The following is a 21,057-nucleotide window of genomic DNA, read 5'->3' on the forward strand; positions in this document are numbered from 1 at the left end:
TCCCAGCCAGGCCGAGCCAAGCCGGGTCAGGCAGAGCCAAGCCAAGTCCATTCACGCCCAACCAAGCCCAACCGAGCCCAGCCAAGCCCAGCCAAGCCAAGCTGGGCCAAGCCCTGCCAAGCTGAACCAAACCGAACCGAGCCGAGCCAGGCTGAGCCGAGCCCAGCCAGGCCAGGCCAAACCAGCCTCCTCTTAACCCGACAGCTTTATTGCAAAACGACAAGCACAAGCTCTGTCCGTATGAACACAACGACAGCGCCAGCAATTTACATGGTGTCCGGCTCCTTTCGGCCTCCTCTGTCCTTCTTCCCACCCCGGCCTCGCCGCCCTCCGCGCCTGGCCCTGTGGGAATGCAGCCTCTGCCCTGGCGGAGGCCATGCGCTGAGCTGTGCCCATCCTCAGCCTGCCCCACGGCCGGATGGCCCCGTGAGGACAGCGGGTCCCAGCTGGGTGCGTGGCGGCAGGGCAGGGGAGGGCATGGGGGTGTCCCCGTGTCTCTTCTGGTGCCCGTCCGGAGGCTCTCGCCGGGCTCCTACAGGGCGACGTTGAACTCTGTGACGAGGAAGTCGATGTAGTCCTTCTCCTTCAGCTTGAAGGCCTCGGCGATGATGCGGGCGGCCTCGCGGTGCTCCTTGCCCCGCAGCCCGGTGCCGTTCACCTCCAGGATGACGTGGCCCACCTTCAGCTTCCCGCAGTTGTGCGCCGAGCCCCCGCGCTGCGGCAGGGATGGGGGGTTAGTGGGGGAACACAGGACGGATCCGCATCCCCCCGCTCGGCCCAGGGCTGAGCCGCAGCCGGCTCTGGGCACAGGGAGGGGAGACAAGGCAGGGTCTGCTCCTTGCCGGGTCAGCGTTAACATCGTGCAAGTGAGATGTTTTGGTTTTGGGGAAGAGGAATTTGGCTTCGTCCCTACACCGCTGGCTTTCAGCTGACAGGGCAGCGCCAGCTGGGATGGCCAAGAACAACCAAGGCTCAGCTCTGCCTTGCTGGTGCTGTAATGTGAATTTTGCCCCAAGTAAACAGCAGGGGGAACAGTGCAAGGAGACAGCTCATGAGGACGGGGCTGTGGGCTCAGTTCCTCAGCTCTCATCCACCATTCCCCCTCCCCAATCCTGATCTGAGCAGAAAAAGAGGGTTCCCAGACATCTGGCAGGCCAGCCGAGCTCTGGGGGCTGCCCAGACCCCCCAAACACATCTGCAGCAAGTCCTGAGTTCCCAGGACATGCATTATGGTATGGTATCACCCATGGCACATGAACACTTCTGCTCAGCAAATCCCCCCCTGCAAAATGATGCTCTGGCACTGGGGACATTTGGGGCTATCGAGGGGCAGATCCATCCCCAAAAATCACCCTGGGGCAGGGCTGCAGCTGCCCTGGCTGATGGCAGGCGGCTGCAGGGCACTCCTGAGCCTGCCCATGGCCAGCGGGGAGCAGAGGGGTGGGATGTGCACCAAGCTTTACCCACCCTCAGCCTGCCCTACCTGGATGGTGACGATGCGGGGCAGCGGCTGCCGCGTGTTCGCTCCACCCTCGATGGCGATTCCCAGGGTCGGCGCGCTCTTGGACACCCGGATCAGGCACGAGGTGGGTTCCAGGAGCCCCGGCTGCGGGCAGACGGCAGGGCTGCCGAGGGAGGCCAGGCACCATCTGCCCGCCGCGCTCCCTCGGTCGGCAGGGGGACAGATGCCGACCCCTGGCAGCCACCCCAACCCGCAGCAGGTCAGGAAGGGCCTGGGGAGGAGCACAGCAGCCCTCTGATCCCCAGTGTCACAGCCAATTTGCTCTGTGTCAGGCTGCCAGGTGACTTCAGTCGTGGGACACTGCCCTGGAGATGTCCCCTCAGTGCCAGGAACGCTGCCGTGTCCCAGGCGGCTGCTTGCTGGAGCTGGCAGGGATCGGACTTACCCAGATGGGGTAAATCAGCCCTGCGGTGCCCCTCTCAGCTGCTCCTGGCTGCCCTCCCAGCAGCGAGCTGCCTCAGCTCATTAAAAAACAAAATCACCCATCGAAACCCCCAGGCGCGCTGCGGCCTGCAGGCAGAAGGAGCACAACCACGTGCACCACGGTGGGACGAGGCGGTGGGGACCAGCTCTGCCCTACAGCAGCCCCAGGAGCCCTCATCCCACAGGGCCCCGGCCCGCGAGCACCCCGGACCCATCCTCACCGGCTTGGAGGCCCCCTCTGCCGCCGCCTCGCTCCTGGCGGCCTCCTTGAGGCTTCGGCTTTTCCCGGGGACCGGCTGCCGGCTCTTGTCCTTGCCGCCCATCTCGACCTCGCCGATGTCCACCCCGCTGTCCTCGCTGAGGGTCTGCCCGCTGTCCGACAGCTGGGACAGCGTGGAGGCTGGGGGAGAGGGGGGCTGTCAGGGGGGAGGCCGGCGGCGAGGCTCTGCCTCCGTGGGCCGAGGAGAGGGCTGAGGAGAGGGCATGGCACCCGCTGCCAGGGCCGGGCGGCTCCCCGGCACTCGGACGTGGCTTTAGAGCGGGGTTCCCAAGTGAACCCCTCCCGAAGAGCAGAGCTGTGTGCGGAACTGATGGCCCCGAGGCTGGATCTGGGATCCAGCCGGGATCCCGAACTGGGATGTGGGAGAGCACGGCGAGCTCCGTCACCCTGCTGGGGCCAGCCCAGGGCCTTCATTCTGCCTCCAGCCCCCGGGAGCACGAGGTGCCGGGAGGGAGCTGCCCCCCTTCGATCCCCGAAGGATCGGGGCGCAGGTCCCCCTGCCTCTGGGGATGGGTGGCAGCAGCACGGGGACCGGGGGAAACCCCCTGGGGTCCCCCCGCCGACACCCCTCAAGCAGGGCCCTGCCCAGGGGCACTCAAGCCCCTCGCTCCCTCATTACGCTGAGGTTAATGAACTAATTGCAGTGGGAGGACGGTGCCACCGGAGGGCGACAGTGCTCCTCGCACCGGGGTCCCAGGGAGCCTGGAGGCACACAGGGCATTTGGGGGGGCTCAGGGATGCTGGGGTACCCCGGGGTGCTGGGGCACCAGCACCAGGTCTGGGCTGAAAGCAGGGCCCAGCGTCCTGGGCACCCTCAGCACCCCAGGGCACCCTCACTTCCACTTTTCTTCCCAGGATATGCTCAGGATCAACCTGAGCCCCATGCTCAGTGTTGGCACGAGGTTTTCTTTTCAAAAAGCTGGAGAAAATGGGAAAATCCTAGTTTTTTTTTTTTTTCTTTGAAAACTCCACTGGAAGCAGGTTATATTAACACAGCAAAGCCCACGCACGAACGATGCTGCAATCAGCTGCCTACGGGAGCCTGGTCTTTACGTAAAGGTCAGCCAGAATTGCTTCAGGGACCCAGGGAGGCTTTAAGGAGCATCCCAAAGGCTGGTGGGGAGCTGGCATGGCCGTGGGCTTCGCAGGTTTTCCAGCTCTGCCAGAAGCCAGAGCTGAGGGCTTTGTCTCAGGGCTTAGCACTACTGCTGCGACACTGGCTGTGACACTGCCAAGGGCTTATGTGTTGCCTTTTTCTTTTTTTCTTTTTCTTTTTTTTTTTTCTTTTTTTTTTTGCCATGATGCTGTCAAGCTGTTTTCTGAAACTGAAAATTTTTCTCCAAAAAAAAGCAAACCAACCCACAAGTACCGAACAGCAGCATGCTGCCACACCAACCCAGCCTCCGCAGCCTTCACCCAGCTTTGCTACCCCAGTTTGAACAGGAATCACCAAATTCACCTCTGCGGCCCCCCGCTGGCGCTCACTGCCAGCCACGTCCCCGCTGAGAACAGGGAAACCCGCAGCAACGCCTCATGCTCGGGTGGAGACCTGAGGCCTGGCGCAGGGCTCGCTCTCCCAACACCCTCCCTTGGGACCTCGCCTTCTGTCTTCTCTTCTCCCGTTCCTCTCTCCTGAGCAACACCAACATTTCTTTCTTTTTACCCCACAGCCAGTAACAGGCACTGAGCGTCCCAAGGCCAGGGAATGGCTGCGTGCACCCACGGTCCCACACCTGCCCAGATGGTCAGAGGCCATGGGTCGGGCCAGAGGACGCCATGGGTTGGGCTGGTAGAGGCTGCAGGTTGGGCCAGTGGAGGCCACAGGTCGGGCAAGTGGAGGCCACAGGTTGGGCCGGTAGAGGCTGCAGGATGGGCCAGCAGAGTCCACAGGTTGAGCCAGAGGAGGCTGCAGGTTGGGCCGGTGGAGGCCACAAACTGGGCCAGCGGAGGCTCCAGGTTGGACTGGTGGAGGCCACCTCCTGCAGCACTAGCAGGACACACGTCCACCCCTCAGCCCAGCTTGGCACCAGGCCTACACAACCAGCCGGAGCACGTCCACAAGCTAAAGCCAAACGGGCCTGACAGCCAGCACCCCCATAAATAAAGCAACAGCAGTGAGGACGCCCCCACCCCGCTCATCCCTGCAGGACACCCACCTCTGGCCTGGGGCAAGGGCCTGACTTCGTTGACGTCGGGCTCGCTGTTGGGCTGGTGCACCTCCACCATGATGAAGTGCTGGTTGGCCACGGCCCGCGGGCTGCCCCTGTCGGGGGGCGGGGGCGCGGGGTGCGCCGGGGGGGGCGGAGGGGACGGGGAAGCGGGGCTGTGGTGCCCAGCGGCTGCCGGGCCCTCCGCGGTGGGGCTCTTCAGCCTCGTTGGGGACTGGACCCTGGGGAAGGGCCCGATGGGGTGCTGGCTGACCAGGGAGAGCTGGGCATCCATTTGGCGCCGGGAGCTGTGCAGGGATGGGGAAATGGTAGCATAGATGGGGCTCGGGGCGGACTCCTCGGTGGATGTCGTAGCGGTGGAGGTCATGCTGGCTGTGTCCTGCTCGGAGTGGTTAAGAGGGGGCGTGGGGTTTCGGGGGGCCATGAAGAAGAGGCCGGACTGGGAGGACTCGGAGGACGGGCGCTTGGGCTTGTCCTTCCCCGGGTTCCGGTGCTGGGCAGCAGAGGGGTCCAGCATCTGGGGGGCTGAAGGAGGAGGGGGAGGCTTGAAGTTGGGCGGCTCCTCTGGGAAGGACGAGAGGTCATCCTGCCGAACCAAGAACGGAACTGGTCACCTACCTCTGTCTCCAGTGACTGTGGCAAAGTAACCCATTTTCACAGAAACACCCATTAATGGCGATAAGAAACTGACTCACAAAGGAGGACATAGCACGCAACTTCTGCCCTGGTTCCTACAACCACGGACGTTACTCTTATTCAAACATCCCAAACCTTTCTTCTCAAGCAATCCAATTAATTTCCTTCGGTGATACCCATCGGTCGGTGATATAGCAAAGAGAAACTGAGGCAGAACCCAGTACCATCGGGCTCGCCTCCAGCCACCCAGGCATGGCGCGGTGTCTTACCAGGGAGATGTCCGGCAGGGTGTTGATGCTGCTCTGGTGGCCGTCTCCACCTCCCTCCAACTCTGACGTGTTCTGACAAGGCAAAGGAAGAGACAACCCGGTCACAGCACCAACGAGCAACCACCAAAGGGCCAGCACGATAGGGAACATGCAGAGTGATGCAGGGCATCGCCCTACCCCCTGTAAGGGGCCTTCAGCCAGAGGGTTTTATTTTCTGGGTGGTTCCCCTGAAGACTCACACACCACACAAGCAAAGCAAAACAGTTGGGAACTGCCTCTCCCAGGGTAAGGAAGGTGCTCAGCGCATGCTGTGAACCTGCCCGGTGGGGCAATGTCCTCTGCCCTCTTGAGCCAGAGCTCTGCTCCTTGTGCTCAGCTTGGAGGAGGGGAGGAATGAGCTCTGAGGCTCAATACCTGGATCTTTCCAGGGAGAAGGGCAATGGAAAAGATAAATCCTCCCTCCCCTGCAAACCAGGCGGTCACAGATGCAAATGGACGGGAGCTGCTGCCACTGCCTCCCTGTTACGAGTCTAAATGTCATTAGGAAATACTAGAACACAGCTCGGAACGCATCACGGCTCCAGGAATCAGGAAGGGCCATGAGAATCGGACAGCCTGACCCTGCAGGGCCAGCACAGGTCCCGCAACAGAGGGCATGGATGCAGCTGGAAGTGCAAAACATCCCCCTGGCGGAACCAGGGGCTGGCTGTGGAGCTCTGTCCTGGCGAGCCACGCTTGGCCTGGCCCCAAAAGGGACCGAACTGGTCCTGAGTTGAGCCCAGAGCCGTGGCTGTGCTGCTGGCTGTGTCCCCCTGTCCCTCAGGCTCCAGGTACCCAGCCCACCTCGTTCTCATCACGCTCCCGGGGCTGTTTGCTCATCTGGGGTGGAACGGGCAGGGTGCAGCTTGTGTTTAAGTGTGGGTAATTTATCGCAGGATAAACAACTGATTAGTTGAAAAGCTGGTGTCTCTGCATTTTCCCCATCTGCTGGAGGCTGCTGCTGTGCCTGTAAGACGTTAGCATCCCAAAATAGACATGGGAGACAATTAAAAGCATTAGAGAAGCAGCAAAAACATTGATGGAAATTGCTTTTATCTCCGTGTCTTCCGAAGGAGCCCTGGAGAATGAGAGCTAAAAGAAACAGCTTGTTCGGGGAGCGGCGGGGAACGCATCAGCCTGCGAGACTGCGCCTTCCCCTGACGAGGGTGATTTCACCCCCGATTCGACCCAATGGAGACTCTGGGAGAGACAAATCCACAAATCCCCTGCCCGCTGGGTCTCCGACCCAACTGCGGCAAGCCCGGGCTGAGGACAGATGTGGCTGACACACGGCGGCAGCAGGACGATCAGGCTTTGGCCAGGTCTGACGCACCGCAGGACTGTGAACATCCAAGTGCTGGCATGAAGGATGGGAGATACCACACCTCTGGGGCTGGGGAAGAGATGGATGGGACTATCCTGAAAGGAACCTGCCTTTAAACTGATTAAAACGATCGTGAACTGCACCTGCAAAGCCAGGACCGTGCTGGTTTGAGCGCCCAGCAGAGCTGACCAGGACTGGGGGAACTCGCTCGGGGCTGTGCAACGGGACATCAGATTGGACAGAAGTGTCAGCGAGTGCAAAAAGCTGCAGCGCCATCACCTCCCTGCGTGACACCATGGAGCAGAGAGACTTGGCTGGCCAGGGCCACGCACAGAGCTGGCAAACGGCACCAAAATGCAGAAAAGTGCCCTAACGGGCAAGGTGCCCTGCACGAAGCTGCCCACGCAGCACCCCCCTGCGCCAGCCACCTCCCGCTGCTGCCCACAGCCTTTAGTCCAGGCACAGGGCTGTGTGCACGGAGGGGAGCCCAGGCACAGACGGTGCCACTTCTGCACCAACTTGGCCCTGTTTGAGATCTACATCCCTAACTCTTCCCCTTCCTGCCCTGCCTCTGCCAGCCTCAGAGAGTTGCCAGAGGAGCGAGGATCAGAGCCTCCTGACACAGGCAGGAGCAGCCTGCCTCCAAACCTGCATCGTTACTAAAAGAAAAGCCGCCCTACGATCTGCCCCACTGAACCCTGCGGCCCTCACCACGGCATTGAGCCCATCCTGGAGCACGTCACCAGCTACGTCCCAGCCCAGGCCTCCTGGCACACGGTGGCTGTGTGGACGCAGCCAGAGCCCCCCGCCAGCCCCGATCCTGCTGCCCAGCTCGGTGCCCCCTGACACCAGCGCTGCTCATCCTGCCCGGGCTCTTCTTTCTGCCGAGGTGTGCCAGCAGGAGATTTGCCTTTCCACTGCTTGAGTGCTTTGGGGGCAAAAGTGATTACACAGAAATTGCTCCGGGCTGTAAAATGTAATGGCTTTTAAGCTGAGCACACTGCTTTCAGGAATTGGCTATTTTCAGACCGTGATTTCCTGGATCTCCCTTAAAAGACCCATCGAAGCCATGTGCCGCTGCTCTGAAAAATGGGCAGTGGAATTTACTGAGGCTGCTGCTGCTTCTCACCGCCTCTCCTTTGCCCCATCTATTTCCTAGTTATCTACAGAAAGCGGGAGCCAGGCGGGGCCCTTCCAGCCCCTCTGCAGGGTGCAGCTGGGGGACTTTTGTCCTTCCCATCTCGAGCACAGCCCCCGGGTGGAGTGACAGAGCTGGAGAGCATCTTTCAGACAGGGAGCCCATTTCCATTCACGGATTAGCTGGTGGAGAAAACCACCAGCTCCCCGGGGGATACAGATCAACCTTTAATTAACCTCACAGTTCCAAATGAGTCCCTTATTTTCCTGTAACTGCTAACAAGAGCTTTACAGAGCCACGCAGCCCAGCTCCCGCAGGGTTTTTAGCTCTTGAGTAACTGCGCCAGCCTGAGCGGCAGCCCAGCCTTCCCCCTCTCCTCCCTTCCGTCTCCCTCTCCCGTGCATTTGCACGACTTGAGGACAAAGATGAGGGCGCCCAGAAGCCCAGGTCCCCAGGAGCCCCTGAGCACAGGCATCTCAGACTTCGTGATGTGGAGGGCTCTTTTGGTATGGGGAGCAGTGATATCCTCCCACGGGGGCTGCTGGACCTGGAAGAGGTCTCCTGTTCCTCTGCTCTTGTTCTGTGGACTCTTGTGCTTGAGGTTCTCTTTCCAGCAGAGGAACAGCTCAGGACTTCACACCATCATCCTCTCCTTATGCTTATGGTGACATAGAGACCGGCGGCAGGCAGAGGCCAGTGAACGAGCTGAGTTACTGCACTGGGAGCAGCCCTGCAGCTTCAGGGAGCTGGGAGCAGCTTCTGGAGAGTCAGACCCTGGGAGGAGAAGGCACTTTCGATGGCAGTCTGTTTGCTAGGAGGCAGTGGAGAAGAAAAATGAAATCAACGGGGATCTCAAATCCTTAATCCTAATAATGAGTGCTGGGGCAGGAGGCGGGGACAGAGGCAATGCTAAATCCCTTAAGGACTGCCTTGGTTGTAAGCAAATTAGAAACTCACACTGCTCTGATCAGACAAGCCACATCTGATTATTGCAGTCTACAATTAACCTCTGCTTTGCAGGTCTCATCTTGAGATCAAAATCTTCCAAATCTTCCATTTAGAAGAGGTGGCAATGACGATCAGGCAGACACACAGCCAGTGGGTGGCACAACTGAACAGGACTTTGTCTCATCGCCGAGTATCCTTCAGACATTCCGTAATAAAATCACTTTTCGTCACAGTCCTCATCAGCCCCATACAAGCTATTTTTGGCATGTTTGCCCACCAAATCACTGACTTTGTTCATGAAATCAAAGAAACCTGTCCCAAGGCTCAGGATGTCTCTGATAAACCTCACAGCTTTCTTCTTCTAGGCAACTGTTATTCCCAGAGGGATGAGGCATTTGGGTCAGGTTCTCAGCTAACAGAGGTCCTGCGTCGCAAAACACTACTGGTGAGTGGTGGAGCTGAGAGCTGCTGTGTGTGCTCACCCTCCTGACCGCCACCATTCAGTGCCAAACAGCCACGGGAGAGGGCAACGCACCCTGCACAGCGGAGTCACACTGCAGGGCACGAGCATGCAGCCCTTGGCCTCCTCCCAACCCTGAGCTCTGTGATTACACGGAGATATTCGAGACTCTGAAATGTGTGCAAGGGTTTCTCCAAGGCTGAACACGCACAATGTGAGTACACCAGCCCCTCCTGCACAGACCTTTGCACACCTGAGGTCTGTAGGGAAAGCTCTCCAGTCCCCGGGGATGCGTGATGTGATGTGACAGCCCAGCGGTGCTTCACCAGGGTGCCTACACAGGGAGACAGGGCAACAGCAGGGAGAGCTGGCACAATAGGGCCACGAGGCAGGGGGCACAGCCGGGGGTCCCTTGGCTATCAGTGCTGCCGGTCCTTCTAAAAGCCCAGGCCTGAGATGGGATTTTCATGCAGACAGGACATTGGTACCAGTCAGGGTTGGTTCACAGCTGAGCCTGGCCTGCACTGCGGTGCTGAGACCCGCAGCCTTGCTGCTGAGCTAGGCAAAGGGACTTAGGAACAGCTCTGTAGAGCCACGGGGAGAAGAAGCAGAGCTGGGAGACACGAGGTGGCTGCTCGCGTGGCTGAGACACATGCTGGCACCGGGAAAGGCCTGTCCCCTGCCTCCCGCCCAGCGCACATCCGCATGCACTCGCAGCTCGCCTCCTATGGCAACTGCGGTACTCGAGCTCCCCGACTCGCTGCTGGTCCCTACCTCCATCAGGTCTATTAGCCACAAGAGCCGCTCCTGGGGATGTGCGAGGGGAAAGCAGATTAAAACAAGCATAAAAGCGAAAACATAACGTCAGGGAGGATGCAGAACAAACAAGCGAGAGAAGCAAATCCCAGCACAATGCATCCCTCCTCCCCCAAGCCCACCCTGCAGAATCCACATCCCTGTGCTGAGCATGAAGGTTGCAATCAGCCCCTCCTGCGAGAGCAAACAGTCCACGAGCTCTGTGCCTCCTCTCTCCCCTGCTAGCTGCTCAGAACCCGCCACCCAGAGCCCCTGCTCCTTGCTTGGCAGCAGCTTACCACCTCTGCTTGCTACCACACCTCAAGCACTGCTGTTCCCAGCACCCGGAGCAGAGCAGCGGGCATGTGTCTGTTCTCACATCCACGCTCAAAGGGCATGGGAAGAGGAGCCATGCTGCCAGGGAGTAACAGGGTGTGGTGTAACAGGGACATGTGGCCTTGCAGGAAGATTTTACATACGGGGCGGCAGTGTCCACTCTCTGCTCTGTGCCACAAGGGCATCATGGAGCTGGAGTGTGAGCGCGGCACACCCGAAGCACAGGGTACAGCCTGGGCACGGGGCTGGTAGGACCAGGGTGTCACGCTCAGTGCATGAGCCCTGGCAGGCCTCTGGGTCAGCCCTCTGATGCTTTGGAAAGATTTCTCCCTTCGCAGAGCAGCGTGAAACTCGCCCCGCTTATCCTGATCCAGGAAGGCCCTCGCTGCAATCCATCCTGAACACCGCAATCCATCCTTTGGGTATTTCTGAAGTCAGCAAGACAAAAACACGGCTCTGATGCTCTGAACCTCTCCGAGGCCTCTTGGAAGGCTGGACCAAACTGTGGGAAAGATACAGCCCCAGGAAAGCCCCCCACCTTGCTGCCCCTCTGCAGCACAATCCCACCTGCCCTGCACGTGGGCCGGTTTGCTTGCTGTCGAACAAGCAGAAAGCCCATCATCATCTGTTCTTTTCAAGAACGTTTTAATTTCCAAGGTTGCTAATGCATTTGTGATGAAAGGCATTTTATGGCCAGGAAATTAATTTGGGGGCTGTGTGCCTGCACATTCTGAGGTGATTACGATAACTTAATTAGACGGTGCGTGCAACGAAGGCCTGGCAGCGAGACGTGGGAGCGCTGCTGCTTAATGCTGGAGTGGGCGGAGGCTGGGACAGGATGCAGCTGGCCTGGCTGCTGGGGACCTGCTGGGACGGGGAGCAGGCAGCCAGCATCTCTGAGGAGGTGATTCAGGAGTGGCAGCAAGAGCTGGTGAATGGCGGCAGGGATGGCGTGGCAGCGGCAAGTCGCTGAGATTTCTGCGTGGCTGCAGCCCGCACCGCGCGCTGGAGGTCCCGGGTGGGAAGCAGACTTGCTCCCTCCCTGGGGACAAAGGGATGCTCAGCCCCCACGCAGAGGACAGGGCATCTATCTCATGTCAGGGGCACTGAGAGATACCAAGCATGTGTCGCAATGTCACCTTATTGTCCCTACAAATCACACACTTGTGACCAGCCTGCGGGGACTTCAGAGCATCTCAGAGTTTGAGTACCTGCAGTGCCTATACGGGACACCAAACGTGTGCAGGATCCCTCAGAAGGCAGGCAACGCTGGGGCATGGCCGTGCCTGCCCCTGCACTCCTGCTCCCTGCCTCCTTCCAGCTCACCCAGCTGCTCTAGACCCTTGTCTCTCTGCTGCGAAGCAAATGGATGGCAAAGTATTCTCACAGCGAGGCTGTGCTTTCCAAGTCAGCAACAAATCATCGTTTTCCTGCCCCTCCGGGATACTCTAGGACCCCTGCCTCTAAAACCATGAGTGCTGTGACAGCCTGCAGCCAGAATTGATGAGCCCCTGGCAGCTTGTAAGGGGATAAAAAAGCTTTGGAGGAACCCAGCGGGGAAGCAGACTTCGTGCTGGGGGAAATGCCTTTGGAGCACTTGGGGGAACTGAGTTTGCTGCAGGGCTGCCAGGAGCTGGGCTTGAAAGGAAAAGGAAGAGCTGGAAGAGACTTACCCGGGCCGAGCTGACGGTTGTGGAGGTGAAGTGGCTGCTGGAGGAAGAGACGGTGTCACTGTAGGACATCATGGAGTAGGAGTCGGTGCCGATGCTGGGCCCCGAGGGCTGCCGGGCCTTCATGGACTCGATCTCTCTCTTCAGCACCAGATTGTCGAAACGGTCAAGGTCTTGCGGGGAGATCACGCCCCGCACCTCTGAAAGCAGTGAGAACTGGGCCAGGCAGACAGACAACCAAAGAGAGGTTGGAGCATGACCACACTCCTGGGCACGTGAAGCCCCATCCTCCCCCTGTTCAGTGGTGGCAACGAGATGCACGGGCAGGTAACGAAGGAAAACGTTTGGTCCTGAGCTTTACCAGAAGCTCCTCTGCCACCGAACGCCAGCTTGTGCCTCCCATAACGTCCTGCCCCTGGATTTCACTCTCACACCCTCACCCTCGACCCTGTGCAAATACCTGGAGGTGCTGAGCCACGCCGTGACGATGGCTCTGCTCAGGCCGCTGGGAGAAACTGTCCCTGTCCCCAGTGCAGAGCTCACCTTAGCGTGCGTGTTGAGCAGCTCGAAGAGCGCCGTGACCAGAGCATCCACGGAGATGTTGCCTTCCTTGTACTCATCCAGGTAGTACCCCATGGTCGCTCGCTCCTGCTCGTTCAGCAGGTGCCGCGCTTGTTCCTCCAGCATGACTCGGGTCTGGTTCACCATGCTGCTCAGCGTTACCTGCGAGCCCGCCAGGCCCCGGTAAAACACAGGCTGCGGAAGAAAACTGGGGATTGGATTTGGCCTGAGAAGTGAGCTGGTGAAAGCAGCAAAGTCAGGGCCCAGAATTGCCCCCATGCCTGAGCTGTGTGCCTGTCAGACTGCTGCTCCCACATCACCTGTGGCATGGCTGGCAAGCAGGATGGGCAGGGGGATGCCAAGGACCAGGGGCAGCTACCCCTGGGGGCCACCAGCACAGCCACTCAGTGTCACTGCTTCTCTGAGTAAGGAAGCCACGAGGTTAGGCAGCTCCAGCTGAATAAACAAACCAGCTTCCCAGCTCTGTTCGGCAAGCACAGGCACTACCCCTCGGCCAGCCATTGATTTAACAGCAGGCTGCATTCCTTCCTGGCACAGCTGGGGGAATGGGTGCCATGAGAGCAGGCAAGCTTTCCATCTTGTGCAAAATGCATCTTGTACAAAATGCACAACTCTCACTGCAAGCTCAAAGCAGACTTTGGTGAAGAAAGAGCTAACGGACCCAGAGGAGTCCCAGGGACAGGGATGTCTGACTGCAGAGGCAGTCCGACAAAAGGCTTTTTTCTTTGGGGAGGATTTCTAACGGAGGAGGTCCTTGCTGCTCCCCTCCCCGGCAGCGTTAGCAGTCAGCGTACAGATATGGAGCCAGACAACATCTCGACTATCCTGGGGACACTGAAAAGAGTTGAGGCTGGGGAGCATGTTTTGCCAAGCAAACAGCATAAAGGCATTATCAGTGCAAGCCACCTGTGAAACCTCCTGGCTTCATTTCCATTTAAAGGGAGAGCTCTTTGCAAAGGGCTGGCTGGAGAAGACAGGCTGATGTGGTGCTGCAGGCACAGCCCCGGGCAGGGCCCTGCTACCCTCGTGCTGCGGGGTGGGAGAGATCCTGGGATGGGATGGGATCCCCACGCCCTTGCCCCCGTGTGTCATTGCCCGTTGCCCCTGCCCATGATCATCCCCAGGCTGGAAGGCTCCACACAACTGGCCCAGCAGTGGTACAGGAGAGGGGGTTCTCGTTACGCCACGCTTTGTAGAAATAAAACTAGCAAAGCGAGATAGGCAGGAGAAAGGCTAGCGCCAGCTAAAAGGCAGCGGTCCTCATAAACTAACATCCCTTTTACCGCCAGGAGCACACAGCCCTCCCTCCCACAGAGAGATGGCTCTCTTTTTCACAAGGCACCGGGGGGGCTGGCATCTCTTACCCTGGCTGCCGCCTCCGCAGCGTGATCGCCCGCTGCCCTGCGAGGAGGGAGAAGTTGAGTTAGCACTGAGTGCCATGTGTCCATCAGTCTTCTCCTGGAGCAGTCATCACCTGAGGAGATCTCTTATCTACTCTTCTCCCTGTACCCATAAGCTAATGGGGGAAAGCTCCCAGCCTGAGAGACCAGGGAAGGAGCTCTGAACGGCGCAGCAGCATACTGCCCAGACGTGACCCACCTTACAGGGTGCTGTCTTCTGAGCAGCAGACATGAGGGCCACCCAGCTAAGCACCAGGGGTGCTCCCACAGACAGCTGGCAGACACATCGGGCTGCCAGCATTTCACCGGCAAAGGACACGCTGCTGCTCTACCCCACCCTGTGTGGCTGCACGTACCCTTTGGGATCCCTGGCAGCCCTATTTATTGCGTGGGGTGTAGCAGGCACCTACCCTGCTGAGTTGACCAGGGTCTCTCCGATCTGGGAGCTTGCTATCCACCTGGTCTCGTCCACGGTGGTGCGGGCATGGGGCAGCCTCCCGATGTCCTTCACAGTCATGATGAGGTGGCGGGAGGACTTGAGCAGCTTCACCGCCTCGTCGTGGGGGATGCTGAGGAAGCTCCGGCCGTTCACCTCCAGGATCTGGTCTCCTACCTGCAGAGTAAGGGCAGGGTGAGCCCGGCAGGCCCTGTGGGCATTGCTGATAGGAACGTGCCTTCCTCTTCCAATGAAGAGGAGCTATTCACTTCACACCAATGCCAAACCAGGGCTACAGCAATTGGAGAGATGAACAGAGATGAGGGAGAGGGTCCAAGTGCTGGTGGCTGGAGAACAAGCCCTTAAGCCAACAGCCAGTAACGGGCCAGGCTGTGAAGCCTGAAGGAGCCTATTTAGGATCCCGAGTCAGACCAATCTGCCCAGTCCCCTCCATTAACTAGGTCTGCAGATCAGGCTGGAAACAGTCCCCAGAGAATACAAAGAAGTCCAACCCACTCCTTCCTTCTGAGCCGGGAGGCCAGGAGCCATCTGCAGAGGCTCCAAACCCCAGATCTCTGCGTGCAGCCCCAGGGGCTCGTTCTGAGTGTCTCACCACAGCCCCAGCTCAGTCACTGGGGGAGCTGGGACAGCCGGGATTTCATCTCTCCTCTCCCCCCGTTTCCTCCCCAGCTGCTCCTGAGAGCTTTCATCTTGTGGCCACAGCCTTTGTTGTACTCAGGGGCTTCCTGAGAGCCTGGCCATGTTCAAGGCACAGCATTCATCTGGAAGATTCTCCTTCATCCCAAGTCCCCTTTTTCTTTGCTTCTAGGGCATGCAGTGCACTTCTCACTCCCATATCAAAATCCACCCTGTTCCTGATAAGCCGCCTCTTTGAAACTGCTCCTTCATATCTTTGCTTAACCATAGGCTTCTGCTCAGCTTTTGTGAAAACACAATCTGGTTTTCTTTATGCTGCGATACCAGCAGAACAAGATAGTTCTTTAAATAACTCACCCCCATCTTGGAGGAGAAAAGGGAGAGAGCAAAGTGTTTCTGAGGCTAAAGTAACAGCACAAAGAGTCAATAGGAACTTTTCAGCTCCGTCCATCTCACTCTGCTGCTGCTGGGTCAAGGAAGCCTCAGAGACCTGGGTTTAATTCCCCAGACTCTTAAATTTACTCCGGCCAGAAGCCACGACTCACTGCTGCCAAGCTTACTGCTGGCGGGCTGCGGCTCTGCTGCCACCAAGCTTCCCACAGCGCTACCCAAACTTCGTAGGGTTGAAATAAAGGACACCAGGACTACCACCAGCAAAGCTCCACTCGACACGGAGTACACGAGAGACCCGGTGACTGTTCCAGCAGAGAGGAAGCCTCTCCAGGCCCTAGCACCCAGCAGCAGGGCCAGGACGTGCAGCACGCCCCCTGCCCTCCATTGTGCTGCACCTCACGGGGTTATAGGGCCGCGCCGGCTGCTCTCCAGGCCCAGCGCTGTCGGCTGAGGGGCAGGGGGCTGCAGCAGCAGGACTGGCACACGTACAGGCCCCCTGCACACACACACTCCTGCCCATGCTGCTAGGCCTGTGGCAGCCAGTACAGCCAACAAGAACTGGCAGCTTCAAGGCTAGAAGGACCCAGAAAGGCACTTCCCAGGGACCTTTCCCTTCCGCCAGCAATCACAAGCCTGGCGCAGAGCGTGACAGCAGCATTGTCCCTGGGTGAGAGGGGCCCTGAGAGTACCAAGGCCTGTGGTGTGACTGGCACCCCGCAGCCCCCCAAGGGGCGATTTTATGAGAAATCAAGTGGAGAGAAGGGGAAGAGCAGCTGGTGGGGAGTCCCAGGGTGGCCGAAGGACCACGGCTCCGTGCTCATCTCATGAGCCACCTGAAACCACTGCAAATCGCATGCCCGGAGCCCTACTGTGGTGAGTATTTCACAAGCAGAATCTGGCCCTGTCAGCAGCCACGTTCAGGGACCGATACCCAGCACCGAGAGGCTGTCCCAGCTGCCGTGTAACCAGCCAGGGGCACAGGGCACAACCGTGAGCGCTACCCAGGGCCTTAAGGGGAACACAATCACCTCAGCCCGTGGGGATTCTGACCCCAGGGCTCACACCAAAGCAGTGGCCACAGCCCGGCTCCACGTGCCCTTCCCATACTCCACAGTGCCGTGGTCTCAGCCTCCCGTTTCTGCCAGTTTTACGTATTTTTGTGGCACCAGGAGACCTCCCCCACAGGCTGCTGTAGAGCAAAGTTGGCTTAATAGCAAAGAAAACCACAATTACCTTAAATTATGCTCCTCCCAGCAGTGCTCGAGGGGAAATTGCAGCAGCCTAATTGTTATTACATTTTGCTTTGTTTTCTTTTGAAATGCGTCTTGAAGAAAATTCCAGATGCCTGTTACAGAGGCCCCGGGCCTGTTCTCCCTAGTGGCACCCCAAACCCACTGTATGGCACTTGTGCAAGCATTGCTAGGGCTATTTTAGGGACCACAGAGGCAGTTTCCAAGTGCCGAGGATGCAGGGCAGCTTCCCTCCTTGCTGCCTGCACCGATATCGGCCATCAGACCTCCACAGTGGCAAGCTCCCCAAACAGTGCTGGCACGAGGTGGGCATAAGACCAGTTATTGTTGGGTCAAAGCAAGTGGCCAGGAAGGGGAATTTGACTCGCATGGCCAGGATGTAGAGATTAGAGCCCTAGGTCTCGGGTCAAACGTGAGAAAAGCACTTGGGCTGCCACCTCTGCAGCTGGCCCAGAGTCCAAGCCAGGGCCTGGTAACTCATCCCCAGACAGATCTCTGGGGACAAGGGCAAAACCTCTCCTCTTCTCCTCTGCCCTCTCCACAGTTTGAACTGGGATGGCAGAGCTTTTCAGGAAGAAATAGTGGGAGGAGGAGGAACATGCAGGGCAAATTCCACAGAACTTGCTCCTTCATCTTTTAAAGGTCGTGGCTGGGTGTGAGCAAGCCTCAGTGGGGACCTGCGTTCGTCCCCGTGTCCACAACTGAGCCTCAGCAGGCAGGTCGAGGTGCTGCACAGCTCAGGAAAGCCTCCTGACTCGTGGTCACCATAAGGAGAGCTGTTCCCGAGCACCGTTTGGCCTGCCAGGACACCTGTGCTGACCATGTCGACTCCTCCAGTCTCAAGCTCCCCTGCTCTGCTCGTAGCCAAAGCAATGCTTGGCCTTGGAGGGTCATTCATGAAGCTCATTTTGCTCCTCTGGCCTTGCAAAAATAGATGCAGAGCTAGCGATGGCGCAGGGTCTCCCTGAGAAGCCACAAAAAGACAAAAGGAATTGGAGAAGCTGAGGATTACTGAACATCTGGGAGGGGGGAAAGAGAAGGGAAGAAGATCCTAAGATGCCTGTAGCAGCAATGTGAGACCAGTCAGGATCTACCAGCACCACTCAGCTATCTGGGTTAGTTCAGACTAGAGGTGCCAGAAGGGGCTGGTAAAGGTGGTCTGAAAGGACCAGGAAGGTGTTTGCAGCTGGCCAAGACATGAGTGATGCCTCTTGAACAATAAGAGCAGACACAGGTGAGGGACTATGACCAACAGCTGAAGGAACACTGCTGCTCAGCGTGCAGCTGTGATCTGAGAAGGATCAAATAAGCATGCAAAAGAAAATCTGCGATAGGAAAGAGTGGTAAGAAACAACTCAAGAACAGTTCTAAAACCACTGTACTGGAGATATCCACGTGAATGTGTGACCTTGCTGTGAGTGCATTCCCTGGTACGTCCCTGCCTGCCCAGCAAGGAGACACAGAAAGGAAAGCTCCAGAGAAGGGAAGTGATGACTGGTGGCGATGAAGGTGCCTGTGAAAGGACAGATTGTAAAGATTAGGCCTGTTAAATTTAGAGAAGAGGCGATGTGTGGGGACTTGATGGAGCTATATAAAATAATCCTGGCAATAATGAGAAGTCAAGGGCTCTTGTCTGCCTTTCCATCTGATGAAAGGACACGGGATGCTGAGTGAGGCTGGAAAAAAACTGAGTGGAGAAAATAGGAAAGGAGCTAGAGCAAAGGCACCAAGCGCACCCCAGATGCACCAGAGCTCAGTTCTGTGTTCAGCCCTAACCAGCCACCTCAGGCTGAGCTGCCTCATTCTTCTGGGGACATCTCCTTCCTCTGTGACGTGCAGAGGGGCTGGTGAATAGAAAGGGCTGTGGCAGCCCAGGACAGCCCAGTCTCCACCACCACCACCGTCAGGGCCTCTGCATTTTGGCCTCAGCATGGTTCAGCCAATGCCCTCTGCTTACTGTCTTTGTAACCATGATTAATGGGTCAGCTGCACAGCTAATAATGCAAAAGAGATGTTGGAGATGAGAGAGAGACCCAAAGTCAAGCCTGGGCTGATGAAGGGCTGATGAAGGCCCTGAGCAGAGGGAGCATGAGGCAGAGGCACTGCACCAGCTGCTGCAAGGCGCTGCGGGAGGCATGCTCCAGGTCCTGCTGCACCTTCTTTCTCCTTTCCTTCTTTCTCCTCTGGCTCCAGAAAGGTTCTCAAAGCAGCAGCCCCTGCAATCAGAGCCATCTGCTCTTGGCTTGCCTTTCCCTCCTTTGACTTTCCCTGTGGAAGGACAAGACGCAGCACGGGGGATGCGCTGGATTTGGCAAGGTCATGATCAGAGGATGGCCCCTTGCAGTGGCTGGCAGGGAGAGCACAGAGCAGAGCTGTGTCAAGGTGCGATGCTCACACCTACTCCAGCAGGCTGCGGAGCAGAGACCGACTGCCAAAATCACGTGCCGGGGATGTGAAGCTTCCCTGGTCTGAAAGAAAAGCAGCCTTGCTTCTATGAACCAGCTGCAGGAAGAGCCAGAGGCACCAGCTCCACCTGAGCTGATTCGGAGAGACCCAGAAACAGGGAGGGAGGGAGCCGAAGAGAAGGCAAACCCCACAGACAACCACATTCCCAACCACCAGACAGCAGAAATATCTTAGGTTCCTTTCAAGATCTTTTCCAGATCTGTCAGCTTGAATCCAGCAGTCAGAAAATTGCTGACCACCAGCATAACAAGGAGGGTGGATTATGGACGTGACTAAACTGCCAAGAGAAACGCACCCAGGTGTAATGGCCATCATCTCCCAGGCCGCTTTAATTTACTGGGCCGTCCACTGGAAGGGATTTATTTTGCTGCTAGCACAGAAGGAGCACTGGGCTCACTGCAGCATCAAAAGAATGAAGACCCAAATTCGATTAGATACGTTTATTGTAATCATGAATCTTTAATAGTTTCCCATATCGGGGATTAAACTTTCATGATTTTTTTGTTCAAGACAGTTACACAGATTTAATGAACCATTCTTTAGATTTTTCTCCTCAAGAGCCGGCCAAAAGGAAGCTGGCAGGGAGACCAGAAGGGGCCCTGGATGAGCCACGACGTCTGTCTGTGTCTTCATTGCTTTTTTATCATTTATTCTCCCTGGTTCTCTGTGGCTGTCTGTTCTCGTGTCCTGTTAGTGCGGTGCCCAGCACCAGACCACCTCTGTCTGGTGCTGCCTGAATATTAACAAGGGGTGAGAAGAACCTGCCACGAAATCCTTGGATAAGCGAGCACCTCGTGCAGGGGAAAAAGACCTTGCAAAAATAATTGCCGCTGAAGGGCAGATAAGGAATCACTGGACAGCCTAAACGACTGCAAATCAGCCTATCTAATGACACACTCCTATTAGGGCAGAAAAGGATTTTTGCTAATTAACATCGATATCTTTTTTTTTTTTCCTCCAAAAGTCAAGGACAACTGGGAAGGGAATAAAAGAGTGCAGAAATGCAAACAAACCATCTGTTAAAATAAAGGTTGACTCTAGCAAATTATTTGCTGTACGCGCAGGTCCTGACCAGCACAGAATAAAAGAAAAAATAGTAAGACACAAAAAAAAAGTTGTAAAAGAACATGCAGAAAAGCTATTGCCCTGAACGTTTCAGGGACAAGTTTTCAGTGGTGCTCAGCAAATTGTGGGGGGACACTGAGGATCCAGTGTCTGATCACTTCTGGAAATGGGATTATTTTCACTTTCTAGAGAAATATCTATCCTGAAATGCAGGGGCCGAACATAGCGTGCAAAAGGTGACCACAGAGAAGAACCGAACAGAGTTGAGAAAAACCGTACCTCAAGGATGGGCCTGGCCCCTTCTCTTTCTGGAGACAGACAGAATAATACGGTAAAGGGAGGTGCAGTCAAGAAAAGTTAATGGAGTTAAGACTAGGGCTCTGATCTCCTCAAGCCCCTTAAAAATGATAAAAATTGGCTCTGGGAGAAATTCAGTCACACAGATAGAAAACTAGGTGAGAGATTTTAAATATGAGTTAATGTTAAATGACACCAAATTGAGCTGGGAATAACAGGGCTAGCAGGATGCCAGGCGGTTTGGCACCAGCACCAGTCTTATTTAATGCCACTAATGGGCCAGAAGAGAGGTTAAATTACCCTCACAGACACCACTGAAGTAGAAGGAATCTCTCTCTAGCACAAATAATTAACGAAAGCAGACCTTAAGAAATTAAAAATACGGGCAGGAAAATGTATGAATCAATTTACCAACAGCTGAATAGAGACTCGCAGAAAAATAAGGAGGTGCTCAACTGCCCCAGGAGGGAAGTGGTCAGGGCAGATGATCCGCGTCGAATGAG

The 21,057-nt window shown here is 57.0% G+C and overlaps 1 protein-coding gene across 2 annotated transcripts in view; it reads right to left on the minus strand.

The window, feature by feature from the left end:
* Positions 1-187: 187 nt before the first annotated feature.
* WHRN (whirlin) overlaps positions 188-21,057 on the minus strand; it is a 50,982-nt gene continuing 30,112 nt past the window's right edge. The window contains exons 4-13 of one of the 2 annotated variants that reach the window (XM_083806902.1): positions 14,401-14,603; positions 13,955-13,991; positions 12,552-12,764; positions 12,012-12,224; positions 9,982-10,014; positions 5,299-5,370; positions 4,382-4,979; positions 2,167-2,345; positions 1,484-1,606; positions 188-715 (exon numbers count right to left, since the gene is read on the minus strand). In XM_083806902.1, the coding sequence (XP_083663028.1) occupies positions 533-715; positions 1,484-1,606; positions 2,167-2,345; positions 4,382-4,979; positions 5,299-5,370; positions 9,982-10,014; positions 12,012-12,224; positions 12,552-12,764; positions 13,955-13,991; positions 14,401-14,603 (1,854 nt within the window). In that variant the 3' untranslated portion in view covers positions 188-532. The remainder of the gene's footprint in view (positions 716-1,483; positions 1,607-2,166; positions 2,346-4,381; positions 4,980-5,298; positions 5,371-9,981; positions 10,015-12,011; positions 12,225-12,551; positions 12,765-13,954; positions 13,992-14,400; positions 14,604-21,057) is intronic. The other variant, XM_083806903.1, reaches the window with a different exon arrangement.

This window comes from Anser anser (assembly GCF_964211835.1).
Source record: "Anser anser genome assembly, chromosome: 21".
NCBI lineage: Eukaryota > Metazoa > Chordata > Aves > Anseriformes > Anatidae > Anser > Anser anser.